Source organism: Castor canadensis, chromosome 12 (genome assembly GCF_047511655.1).
Source record: "Castor canadensis chromosome 12, mCasCan1.hap1v2, whole genome shotgun sequence".
Classification (NCBI taxonomy): Eukaryota; Metazoa; Chordata; class Mammalia; order Rodentia; family Castoridae; genus Castor; species Castor canadensis.
Window position 1 is genome coordinate 80,993,471 of NC_133397.1, and position 14,024 is coordinate 81,007,494.

The 14,024-nt window shown below is 44.0% G+C and overlaps 1 protein-coding gene across 4 annotated transcripts in view; it reads right to left on the bottom strand.

Moving 5' to 3' along the window:
* Kcnip3 (potassium voltage-gated channel interacting protein 3) overlaps nucleotides 1-14,024 on the bottom strand; it is a 75,228-nt gene that overhangs the window by 4,464 nt on the left and 56,740 nt on the right. For all 4 annotated transcript variants that reach the window (XM_074050230.1, XM_020185111.2, XM_074050229.1 and 1 more), the window contains 3 exons: nucleotides 4,262-4,386; nucleotides 3,731-3,800; nucleotides 3,408-3,478 (listed from right to left, as the gene is read on the bottom strand). In XM_074050230.1, the coding sequence (XP_073906331.1) occupies nucleotides 3,408-3,478; nucleotides 3,731-3,800; nucleotides 4,262-4,386 (266 nt within the window). The remainder of the gene's footprint in view (nucleotides 1-3,407; nucleotides 3,479-3,730; nucleotides 3,801-4,261; nucleotides 4,387-14,024) is intronic.

Below are 14,024 nucleotides of genomic sequence, written 5' to 3' on the forward strand. Positions count from 1 at the left end.
AGAGTAAAATTCTAGAAAACTGGCTGCCAAGAAAGGACCTCTCAGCTTCCAGAAAGAAAAGCAAAACCAGACAGAAGAAAACAAACTTGGGTCTCCCAGATAGGATCAGAATTAGCAGTGGCTGTTGAACAGCAACCCTGGAGTCAGGAAGCCAATGGAACAACTCCTGCCACCACCCTGGACCTCAAAACATATGGAGCAAGGGTGAGAACTAAATACACTTCCAGACACCCAAGGGCTCAAAAGTTGCCTCCCACATACCCTTTTGGAGGAAGATGTGCCTCTGGAAAACAGTAAAACCAGGAAGGAAGGTAAGGGATCCCCAAACTAGGGGATGCGAGAGGGGACACCCAGCTCCATGGAGTCTGGAAGCTTCATCCTGTGGGAGCTGCCAGGTACTCTTGTGAACAGAAGGCCTGGGGTTGAATGAATGATGAGGTCACAGACAACCAGCCAGGGAAGAAATCTGCACTGTTGCTAACTGTAGGCAAATAACAACTTGTGTAGGAGAGGAAAACATATGGCAGTTGACTGCTAGGTTCCACTGGGGATTGGACTCACATCAGCAGAGTAAACTGAGTCCTTATCCAATTGGAGTCAGAATCCATCTGTTGGTAAGTGGGAGGTGGGAAATGTGTTGTTCAAGGGAGGCCTGAGATGCAATGTCTAAGAAGAACCCTGGGGGACACTAAGGCAAATGCTCCCATCTGGTTAAAACAGGGCCAGGGGATCACTGAAGCTTCCCCAAAGCATACCCTGCAAATCTGTTGGGCTTTTAAGTCAGGTGTGTACAAGAGGAAAGGCAAAGAAAACACTCAAAAGGGAAACCACACGGCATTTCTTATGTGGCCGAGTTTGGGGAATGGCCATCACTGAAACTGGGCACGGTGTAGAGAAGCAAGGAAGAGTCAGTTATCCATGAAGTCATGTCATTCCCTCTTCCCTGGGTTCTGACAGGCTTTTCAGGTGGGAGGTCAAGCACCCATCCTGGGCCCTAAGTGGATGCCAGAACCCTTCTCCCATCTGGTCTTCGCAGAAGCCCTCATATTCAGCCACACAGCCTGGTGCTAACAACTGAGGAATGTCCCTGCTCAGTGTCCCTTAATGTGTGTGTTAAGAAGTGACAGTACTAGGAGACAGTAGGTGGGAAGGTCCCCTTCAAGGCCACTTGTACACCTTGTTTGTAAAAGGAACTCCAAATCTAACCAGCTCCTGGTCTCAATGCATGCTACTTCTAAAAACCTCCAACCACGCACAGCACAATTTCACGTTTGACCACTGCCAGTTGTCACCAATTGCTCTTAACTCTGAGATGTAGGAAGTCTATCATATCCACAGCCCTGCTCTGTAGCTCTGTAGCTGTCCCACGGAGCACTCAGGGAGGGTGCAGATCTCCTGCAGTGACTCCAAGTTTCCAGTCAAGACCCCCAGACTGCACATGGGGGTGCCCACCCTGCATGGAGGGGAAACTGACATCAGGCTCCCTCCTGCTAGCAGATCTCAGAGCATCAGGCCAAGAACAGATGCCAGACATGAGGTAGGACATGGGACCACTTCTCCCACTGAGGTCTGCTGAGGTTTGCCAGTTTTGCTGTTTTGTTGTTGTTCTCATTTTGGTGAGGGAATGGAAGCTATAATATTTAATATTTTATTGTACCAATAAACTGTAATTAGTATGTCTTACCTTTAAGCACATGCAAAAGGCTTGGAATCATCGTAAGCTTTGATAAGACAGCTTGACTTTCCACTTTAAGGACACATGGAAGGTTCTGAGGCTTGGCAGTGAGTTGTGACAAGCATCTGCCAGACCAGAACCTGACCTCCTGCCCTGGTAGGATCCTTTCCACCCCTCATATCCTGATTCATGGTTCACTAAGGATGGGGACATAGGGATTTGTGCCCCCTCTTTCCTGAAAAAAGGCTTCCCGGAGCCCTCAAGAGACCGATAAAAACAAAGACAAAAACCAGAGGCTCTGGAAGACACCAGGAATAAATGAGCTCCTGAGATGGTGCCCAGCTTCAGCATCAGCGCCCCATCTCAGCCACTGACAGACCCTGCTCCCATGAAGACCCACCACTTACACCTTAGAGGACTACCACTCCCCTCCCTCTGGGGAAGTGAGAGACATGACCATAGGCAGGTGGGGAGGGTGACCATGACCTTCCTGAGTATCCTCTGCATAGAGGGGCCCTGCTCATTACTGAACAAGAAAGATTGTCTCACAGGGCCCTAGCTGGGCCCATTACAATGCGCTGCTTCTCACACCTTCCCGCCCCTCACCCCCAAGTCTCTGCGGCCTGGCCTCCGGAGGGAATGGCCGGAAACTGGTCAGAGAGGAGAGGAGGGGAAGACCATGTCTTTCCTCTTCTGCTCCTTTGTACGCATTGGATTTTTCTTGTGTGCTATGGCATTGGTATTTCAGGTGTTACTGAAAATAAAAGCAATGACAACACTGTGTGCTCACTCACATAAGCAATGGTCCTCAGGGTCCAGAGGGAGGGGTCTGGGGTTACAGAGCAAAACCTGGGCCTCAGCTGCTGGGCCCATCAGGTGTGTCAGCGTGTGGCAGGCACAGTGTAAAAATAAACCAGGCAGCGTTATCGGCGAGTTATTATTACCCCCAGTGCGGTGAGGCCAGGGCTTTCTGAGCTGTGTGCCTGCACGGCCACTTTCCTGTCGGCTGTCCTTGGCCCTGGGAGCCAAGCTGGGCAGTGATCGATCAGGCCCAGCTTTCAGTGAGGTTTTCCTCTCTGAAGAGGTTTCAGCTTTTCGCCTGCAGCTATTTTTAGGGGCCTGGGCTCCAGATGGGGCCTCTCTCAAATGATCTTGTGTGGCGAGGCCTGGGAAGGGCCCGGATGCCACTACTCTCACTGGGAGCCTGGGTGAGGCCCTCCTTGGGGGAAGCTATCTGGTATGGTGGTGGTAGTGTATGTGTGTGGGGGTGCTGGCTTCTCCTTCTAAACCCTGGGGGACACTGGGCTTCACTCACAGCTGGGGTGATTGCCTGGAACTCTCAGGCTGTTTTCTGGATGTTTCTGGCCAGTTTACTCAGAAACCAGGAGAGAATTCTGGTGCAAGGGGCTTGAAATCCCACCAAGAGCAAGTCAGAGTTCTGACCCCTTTTAAAGTGCAAATTTGCCCTGGGTCACTGCTACCTCAGTGCTCATTCAGAGCTCCCTTGGTTGACAGAGCTGGATGTGATCTCCCAGAATGGAGGAGAAAGCTGAGAACAGGGCGTCTGGACAGCAAAATCCTACCCCAAGCCAGCCATCAGTCCATTCCTTTCCCAGGTGGCAGGCTCCCAGCATCGTGCATGACCCTCTTGACAGCCCTGAGGAGATATACCACAGGGTGATGAGACCACTGCAGGCTGCAGGAGCGTGTGGGGAGGTTGCCAGGGACGTACCTCAAAGTGGATGGCCCCGTTCCCATCAGCATCGAAGGCGTTGAAGAGGAAGTGTGCGTAGGTGGTGGCATCTGGTGGTAGCAAGGGCGAGGCTGGGGTTGGGAGGGCTGCCTGGAAGCCCATCCCCCACCCTCAGACAGCCCCATCAGGGATTCCAGCTTTGCCCTGGGTAGGAGTCCCCCTTTCAATGGGACAGAGGCAGTACCAGGCCCCCAGAGACAAGGGGTATGAGGTGGGTGGGAGTCACTGTAGGGTCCCCTCCCTATGAAAGGAAAGCAGTGGGGGGCTCGAGAGCACCATGGGAGGCTTGGTCTTGAACTTACCTCCCTGAGGGAAGAACTGCGAGTAAATGAGTTTGAAGGTGTCTTCATCTACCAGGCCCGTGGGACACTCCTGCAGCAGGAAGTCATCCCTCTCAGCAACCTCAGCCATCCTCCAGCTCCATGCCTGATTCCACAGGGCCTAGCCTCTCCTTACCCTCTGGAGGGACTCCCACTAACCTAGCCCTGGACTGAAGAAGTCTGGGTGGGGCAGGCAAGAGGCAGAGGGGTGGACAGCAAGGCAGGGGCTGGTCCCCTATGCAAAGCTGTTCCTCACACTCCCCTACCTGATACAGCATTAGAGACTCAGAGAAAGGAGTGCAGTGGCATTCACAATACCTTTTCTGGGACCTGTTCCCCTCCTCCCTAGATAGCTCTCCCATACAATGTGAGCCCCACAAAAGTCCCTGGGGTAATCACTGTGCTCTGGATAAGTTTCTAGAAGATTCCCCAGGCTAGAGTCCTTCTGCTTAAAGTTAGGCACAGGGAGGGCTGGGTGGGTAAGCCTCTCATGAGAACATGGGGAGCACTCACGTTCTTGAAGCCCCGGTAGAGCGACTGCAGCTCCTTCTTGGTGAACTTGGTCTGTGCCTGAAGCTGCTCCAGGCCCTCTGGTTGGTGGCGTACTGTGGACAGTTCCAGCTCACTGTCACTGCTGTCTGGAGGGACACACAGACCCAGAAGGGAAAGACATGTGGTGTGGGTGACACCAGGGCATAGGCTAAACTAGGGGGTGCAGGAACTCTCCTTGCATGACTATGTTGTACGGCCACACACAGTGCACACTATAAAGGGAGGGGCGATGGCTGAACGGCATGCTAGGGAGTCATTCCTCATGGCTGTTCTGCTTCCCTGCTCCCTCATGGTGGGCCTTCCCCACGCATCTCACCCTGGGCGAGCGTGCCCACCTCTCGGCCACACAGGGGAATGAGAGTTTGAGCTGGTCTTGTCCCAGAGAGACAATGAACAAGGGGAGGCAGGAGGAAAAAGACAGCGTGACAGGCAAAAGGGAACCTCAAGTTTCAAGACCCCATTCTTAGACCATGCAACCCTCCCTGAACTCCTCCGAAATGGGGAGGATGCCCTTCTTGGTCCAGCATGCTCAGGCACATTCAGTGCAAGGGTATGTTTCCATTTGGGTAGGAGGTCAGACCTCAGGAGCCCATAGGGCAGGGACAAGACCTTTCCCTTAAAAGCAATACATCAAAATGTAAACCTCAGCCACCTTGAGAGGGAGGCAGAATTTCAGGTGTTTTTTCTAATTTATGATTTGTGTCATAAAATCTTCCTAATTTCCTTTGGTATGGCATGCATCACTTTTACAGTGCAAAGTAAAACTGTGGACAAGAGAGCATGGAATACCCACCCCTTGCTGGGAAGCATGCTCTCATAACTAGAGAGCCATTGCCTTCCCACCTGCTGCGAGCCCTGCTGTACTGGCACCACATTGTCTCCCCTGGCACCATGCTGAAGTCTGTGATTACATGCACATCCACCTCCCCGCCTGCAGGGGGAGCTCTTTGACAGCAGCCTCCCTGCCGCTGCTGGCCGTGCCTAGCAGTGCTGAGCTCAGGTCCTGTGCATGGCTGCTCCATGCTAGGTCTCCAAACCACACAGCTCTTTCCCTGATCCAAGCACACATCCAGTCTCCCAATAACAACTTCCTATCTTCCTTCTCTTTAGGTTTCTGGTACCTCTTCCCCCCTCTTCATTCTCAGGCTGCTTCCTATTCCACCAGGAAGACAGAAACCATGGAAGAAAACTTCCCCAAACTTCTACCAGCCCACCTGCCCACCTATGAGCATGTGGCCAGACACAGCTTCCCCTCCTGTCCCTGATGAACTGCTCCTCCACTCAGGCATGAGTCTCCTCTCCTCTCACCCACTCTAGCACGTCGCTCCAGCAGTTTGCTCCCCTTTTCTCATCTTTTCCCCTCCTCTGTGAGTCAATCCTAACAGCATATGGACGTATTGTTAAGTGTGGCAGTCCTTAGTCAAATAAAGGACGGGCAGGTCCTGAGCTGGCAACTCTACTCTAGGTAAACGCCCCCAGGGATTCTTCCCCAACTAAGGATACACACAGCAGTAGTGTTTTTGGTGGGGGGAGTTGGAGACAACTCAGTGGTCTATCACAGCAGCGTGGGTATGCAAATATAGAGGATGCACACCAGGCAATGGATCAGATGTCCGCACAGTTCATGGATCGATATAAAAAATAAGGCATTTCTTTTGATTAAGTGACTGGCTTGAAAAAAGAAAATCCAGCTATCTGCTATTTATGAAAAAGGATACCCTCAATACAAAGGTACCCTATAATTTATAGTAGAAGGGTGGGAAAAAGATAAGAAGTTGGAAATTTCATGATGATACAAAGATTACTTCATCTAGAAGACAGAATAATCAGAAATATATATCATCCAGTAACAGGTTTAAAATACCTGAAGCAAAAAAAAAAAATTCAGAACTAAAGGGCAAAACAGATGAACTATAATCATAGTGGAATATTTTAATATTCTTGTTCAGTGGACGGCACAGTAAAGATATAAAACACTTAGAAACCAGCATCAACCAATTTGATCTAATTAATATTTATGAAACACCATACAACAACTGTAGAAAATACACTCTTTTCAAGAGCACATTCTGTGGCTACTAAGATACTCCAGGTGCTGGGATATAAAACAGAGTCTGACCATAATGGCAAAAAGTTAAAAATTCAAAAAAAGATACTTAGAAAATCTCAAATGTTTGGAAATTAAACAATACGCTTTTAGTTAACCCATAAGTCAGAGAAGAAAATTTGCAAGGAGACTTTTGAATTGAGTGACAGTGAAAACATAGCATATCAAAATTTGCTGGTGCAGGTACAGCTGTGCTTGAAGGGAACTATGCAGCTTTAAATTCCTTTATCAGAAAAGAAGAGGCTGGATGCTGTGGCTCATACATGTAGTCCTAGCTACTCAAGAGGTGGAGATTGGGAGGATTGAGGTTTGAGGCCAGCCTGGGCAAAAAGTTCTTGAGACCCTACTTCAATCAATAAAAAAGTTGGGCGCGGTAGCATACACCTGTCATCCCAGCTACGCAGGAAGTATAAACAGAAGGATCTGGGTCCAGACTGTGCTAGGCACAAATGCAAGATTCTATTATGAAAATAACTAAAGCAAAAGGGCTCATTGACTGGCTCCAGTGGTAGAATGCCTGCCTAGCAAATGCAAGGTCTTGAGTTCAAACTCCAGTACCAAAAAAAGATAGGTGTAAAACCAATGATATAGCTTCTAGATTAAGCTTCTCAGACTCTAGAAAAAGCAGAGAAAATTAAATTCAAAGTATAAGAAAGGACATAATAAAAATAAGAGTAGAGATCAATTAAAAAGAAAACAGACATAGACAAGAACCAATAAAATCATTAAGAAATTCAGTGGACAAACATATCCCTAGAATATGTATCTGACAGACAACTCATCTCAGAATATGTAATGAGTTTCTACAAACCAAAAACAATAAGACTCATAACTCCATTTCTAAATAGGTAAAAAAAAATTAGGTTACTTCACAAAAGAAAACAGTGAGCATAAGAAAAGGTGCTTGGACAGCACCAACCAAAGAAAGAAATGTGAATGATCCAATGCAAAACGCCCAATTATCTATCATTCCAACAAGACCGAAAATACCAAACGTTGGTGAGCATATGGAACAAGGGGAAGTCTCATGCCAAAGTGTAAAATATTATAATCACTCTGGAGAACTAGTTGGTAGTTTCTTATAAATTTCAAACATACATCAACCTTATAACCTACTTCCACAGGGTAAGTGAAGCTGTCTGTCCACAAAAAGATCTGTATGAGAATATTCATATTAGCTCTAGCCAGGTGTAGTGGCAGACACCTGTAATACGAGCTACTCAGGAGGTGGAGGTAGGGGGATCGTGGTTCAAGACCAGTGTAGGCAAAAGTTAGTTCAAGGCCCTATCTGAAAAACAAACTAAAAGCAAAAGGACTGGTGTCATGGCTCAAGTGAAGAGCGCTGGTCTAGCAAGTATGAGGCCCTGAGTTCAAACCCCAGTACTGAAAGACTATTCACAGTAGCTTTGTTCTTAATAGTCCAAAACTGAAAACTACCCAAACAGAAGCATGGAAATGTGACACGTATATTATAATGGATTACTATTCTACATTTTAAAAAGAACAAACTACTGATATATTCAACAACATGGACACATCCCAAAAATATTATGCTGAGCAAAAATGTCAGATGTAAAAAAGTTTATATTGTGTGACTGCATTTACACAGAGTTCTGAGGCAGGCACTAATGGCACTGTGACAGAAAGCAGCACAGCAGGTGGTGGTTAGCAGGGTGTGACGACTGCCAAAACTCACTGAACACTGACCATCTGTGAACTTTGTGGTATGTGAATTAACCAAATTGAACAAAAAGAAGCATTGATTAGACTTCTGCTTTCAGTCACAATAGAACAGAGAGCATGAGACTCACCTTCCCTCCACACACAGCTTTAACATTGGAAGAATTATGTGAGGCAAGTGCTTTCAGGTTTGGACTATAGAACGGGGCTATGGATTTTAAGAGAAGGAAAACTGAAGTGAGATCCACTTTCTGTCTACCTCCCTGGAGATACTTTCCAGACCATGGCTCAGGGAGGTGGGACACAATCCAGGGAGCAGCAGTCTTGCTTAGCTGACCAGTGTGGGGTTACTGAGGCAGGTGGAATTTTCGGAGCAGAGTTCTGAAGAGAAGGAGTGGCCCCAGAAGTCTGTGTGGGGCTTCCCCTTGGTGCTTGGGCCAAAGTCTGGGCTACACATGTCTAAGGAACACAGGAACAGAGCTACTAGAAGGTGGAAAAGTAGGGGGACAGAAACCTAAAAGGACATAGCAGAATTCCTGCAGGGGTAGGAATAATTAGGCTATGAGCTCAGGCAGAATGGAGATACCACCGTAAGCTCCCAGGTGTTTAGCTGGAATTCCAAAAAGTCCTGCTGTAGGGGTAAGGACCCTGCCATTGACTGAGGGTATGTTCTATACCTAGGTTTGAGTTTAAGGCAAAGTAATCACAAACCTACTCTAACAAAGCCTAACATAAACTCTGTGAAGATCAAGTGGATTTGCCAGTAATATAACTGTCTGCCAAACCAAAATTCAGCATTTATATTAAGACAGATTTCCTAACAGCATACCATGTACAATGTCCAACATATGATTTTTTTGGCAGTACTGGTGGTTTAAACTCAGGACTTCATGCTTACAAAGCAGGTGCTCTACCCTTTGAGCCATACCTCCAGCCCACAATGTCCAACATAAAATAAAGAATTTAAAGGCATGAGAAGAAGTAGGAAAGTATGGCCCCAATAAAGAAATAAAAGGATGATCAGAGTTATTAGATTTTATCATTCAAATTATTTTAAAACTATTATCTACATGTTGAAAGAATTAAAGGAAAGCAAAGAACAAGAGATGTGAATCCCAGTAGAAAAATAAATCTATTTAAAAAAAAGAACCAAATAGAGCAAGAACGATGAAGTTTCTAAACATGAACAGTATCTAAGGGCTGGTGGAGGCTGGTGGAGTGACTCAAGTGGTAGAGTATCTGAGTTCAAGCATGAGGCCCTGAGTTCCAACCCTGGTACCACACAAAGCAAAACAAAACAAAATACAGTATCTAAAATTAAAAATTCATTTGAAGATAGAGGCAGGAGGATCAGAAGTTCAAGCCAGGTTGGGCTATGAAGAGAGATTCTGTCTTGTTATTTGATGAACTTGAAAAAAAAAGTGGATACTACAGAAGACTAGGTCAGTGAACTTAAAGACCAGTAGGAATTGAAGAGATACTGTCAATGACAGTATCAAGCAGCCCAATATCTACCTGTTTATCTATCTTATAATACCAAAAGCAGGGGAAAGAGAAATTGGAACATAAAAAGAAGAACAAACAGTGACTAAAGTGTGCCAAAATTTATTGAAAAATATCAATCTACAGATCAAGAAATTCAGTGAACTTCAAGCAGGCCAAATAAAAAGAAAACCACACTTAGGAGCAACATGATAAAACTGATGAAGCCAAGATAAAAAGGCAACTTCTACAAAATCTACAGACCACACACAAGATGGATAGCTGATTTCCCATGAGAAATGGTGGATAACAAAACAATGGAAAAAAACTTTTACACTGCTGAAAGAAAAAAATATATATTAACCTAGAGTTCTTTATACAGTGATAATATCCTCCAAAAAGGAGGGTAAAATAAAGGCATTTCAGTTAAGTGAATGAGAGAGAATTTGTTACCAGCAGAACTGCACTATGAGAAATGCTAAAGGAAGCACTTTAGGATCGAGGGACAGCCAGATGTGCAAGGAATGATGGGAAACTAACAGGAGCACTTTGAATTGAATACAAATGAAAAGATAAAACTATCAAAATTGTGGTGTGCAGCTAAATCAGTACTGAGAGGGAAATTTTAAGCATTAAATGCCTATTTTAGAAAATGAGAAAAGTTTAAAATGATCAAAGTTAGGTTCCCCTTTAAGAAACTGGAAATAAAGAGCAAATTAAACACAAAGGTAGTAGAAGAAAGAAACAGGAAAAAGATTTAAAAAACCAATGACTTTGATAAAATGGATGAATTCCTCAAAAGTCACAAAATACTCACATTTACTCAAGATGAAGAAGATAATTTGACCAGTCCTGGCCGATTCCTCATGAATATAGGTGCAAATTTTTGAACCAAATATTTGCAACAGAATCCTTGGATTTATAAAAAGAATAATTCATCATACAAAGTAGAATCTTCCAGGAATGTGACAGTGATTCAATATCTGAAAAATACATCAACCCAATCTACCCTATTAATAGTTTAAAGAAGAAATCAATTAACCTGATAGTGTCAATTAATGCATAAAAGCATTTGGCAAAATTCAACATCTATCATGAAAAAAATATGAACTTCACACTACAAAAAAAATCTATAGTTAACATCAAACTTTCCCCGCTCCTATTCAACATCATATGGAAAGTCCGCACCAGAGGAATAAAGAAAAAGAACAAAAGAAGGAAAGGACAGAAGAAAGGAAGGAAGAAGGAAGGAAGGAAGGAAATACAGATTAGATTAGAAAGAAAAAACTAACCATATGTACTTGCAGATGAGGTCTATATAGATAATTTAAAGGATACAAAAAACAAAACAAGCACAACCCCCACCCCCAACTTTCTAATAAGTGAGGTTAGCAAGGTCACAAGAAAACAAAGTCAACATACGAAAATCAATCATATTTCTATAGACCAGCAATGTGCAATTAGAAAACAAAATTAAGGCAAAGGGGTTGTCTTAGCCCATTTTCTATTGCTATAGCAGAATGTCATAGACTGGGCAATTTATAAAGAGAGATTTATTCAACTCATAGTTGTGGAGACTGGGAAGTCCAGGGCACCAACCATAGGGCAAGCAAGCCAGACAGAGCTGCTTTTGTAATAAAGCCATTCCTGCAATAGCCCATTAATTCACTAATCCATTAATCCATGAGAAGATGATTCATTAATGAGGGCAGAATGCTGACGATCCAATCATCTCTTCATGATCTGGTGTCACCTCTTAATACCTCATAACAGGGATTAAATTTCAACATGAGTTTTGGTAGGGATGTTCAAACTATAGCAGAGGTCTTCTGAACTGTAGTGGTGATAAAACAGAAGCTCTCGATTTTTGTGTCTTGTATCTGCTTTTGAAGCTAACATGGGGAAGGGCAAGGATGGTGGGGGCGTTCTGTGCTGCCTGGAAGCTTATGGACAGTGAAACTTTGCATGAAGGCTCTAGGCGTGGGCTTTGTCCCAGGCAGATGGAAAACGTGCTCACAACAACCGTGATTATTGGTCAGGAAGGAGGCCAGTCTCCATCCAGTAGGAGAGCTTGATGAAACCACTACAAGTGACAGAAACTATGTTTGCTGTTAGCATGCATGGAGACAAACTCGAGCATGTACAGGAATGGCATGGCAAAGACACAAATTGTGTGAGAGAAGCTAGGGGGGTAAAAAGGTTGATGCTTTGAAGATGTGGTTGCTGTTTGCCACTACGAGCAGGCATGGGAAAGTTTTGGTCTGGGGCTGGTAGAGCTCGTCAACTTTTCTGTTTACTCAGGTCTCAGTGCTTTCCTGCACTGCAGCATGGCAGATCCCTAAGGAAAAGATTATCCATTCTTTTTGGTAGTACTGGGATTTGAACTCCAGGCTTTGTGCTTGCAAGGCAGGCACTCTACAACTTGAGTCATGCCTCTACCCCATTTTGCTCTGATTATTTTGGAGATTGGGTCTCACTTGGTCCAGGCCAGCCTGGATTACAATTTTCCTATTTTATGCTTCCCTCCCTCGCTGGGATGACAGGTACATGCCACCATGTCCAGCTCTTTTCCATTTCAATGGGTTTCACACACATTTTTGTCTGGGCTGGCCTAGAACCATGATCCTCCTGATCTTAGCCTCCCAAGTAGCTAGGATTACAGTTGTGAGCCCTGGCACCTGGCTAGAAGACTGGCCTTTGTGTGGAGGTGGAAAATGGTGATTTAAAATTTTGTTTCCCCAAGTAACTAGCCCATTTTGACCTGCAAATTCATTAAGTTTTTATAACTTGCATTAAAGTTTTAAGTCACCTTTTCTATAAAGAAGTAAATAGTTTATAATTACTTTTGGAATACAAATTAAGTTGGAATAAAAATCTTTTACACATGTGGAAAAAAAGTAACCAAAATAAAAAAACAATCCTTGGTACAATCACTTGCCCCACCAATGAAATGCTTTTGGTATACAGTGAGCAAGACATGTACATATCCATTTGCCAGAAACTACAAAGTGCTGGTGAAAAAAATCACAGAAGATTTAAATAAACAAAGAGATATACCATGTTCATGGACTGGAAGACTCAATGCCATAAAATATAAATATCTCCTAAATGATCTGCAGGTTTAACACAATTCCTATCAAAATCTCAGGGAGTTTTCTTGAACATTTAGACAGAGTATCCTAAGATTTATATAGAAAGAGGAACTAGAATATGTAAAACAAAATTGCAAAAGAAGAATAAAGATATTGCTACATAAAAAACATAAACATAGACTAGGATAAATGTTTGCAAATCACATATTTGACAAAGGATATCCAGAATATATAAAGAACTCTCAAGACTCAGCAGTTGGAAAATAAAGAACCCAAATTAATAAATGGCCAAAATAATAGATCAAACACTTCACTGCAGAGAACATATGGAAAAACACATAAAGATGTTTCATCACATCCTTCTCCATTGGGAAATACAAATTAAAACCTCAATGAAATACTACATACACCTATTACAAATGCTTAAATAACAGACATGACCATATCAAAGGGTGGCAAGAATGCAGAGCAACTAGAACTGGTTCACTTTGCTGATGGGGGTGAAGAATGGTACTGTCACTCTGGAAATTGGTTGGGAAGTTTCTTATACACATACATGGACTATAGGACCCAGCACTCCCATTCCTGGCTATTTACCCAAATGAAATGAAACCTATTATGTTCCCTCAACAACAGTTACGCACATGTTTATGTCAACTTTATTCACAATTGCTCAAAACTAGAAAAAGCCATATGTCCTCTAGCCAGTGCATGAATAAAGGGTGGCATATCCACACAGTGGACACTACACAGCAACCAAAACTACTGAAATGTGCAAGAACAAGAATGAATCTCAAATGCAGGAGTTCAGTGTAAGAATACAGACTCAAGAGACTAAATAAAATGACTCCATTTACATGATAGTCTGGAAAAGATAACATTATAGAAAACTATAGGGAAGAACCCGATCCTCGATCCCCGACACCTGATTCTCGGCTGCCAGGAGCTGAGGGCCAAGAGAGGGGCTGATAATGAAAGGGCAGCCGGAGGGGATGTTTTGTGGAGGCTAGTCTGTCCTAAATCTTGACTGTGGTAGTGGATACAGCACTGCGCATTTGTCAAACTAAAAAAAAAAGAAAAAGAAAAAAAATTCATAGAACTGAACACCAAAAACGATGAATTTTACATTGGAAAAATTAGAATGAAATGAAAATTAGAATAATTGCCTATAGAGCAGGAGGAAATGGGGGAATAAAAGGGGGAAAGTAAAAGAAGAAAGATGTTTTAAATGGGTCAAGGCCAATAATAAACTAAAGAATGTAATTTCTAAATCCTCGCTCCTGAGGGCCAGCAAGCAAAATAAGACAAAAATACCAAACCTGCTGCTATTTCTTCCATTAAAAAATGATGACAATGACAACTT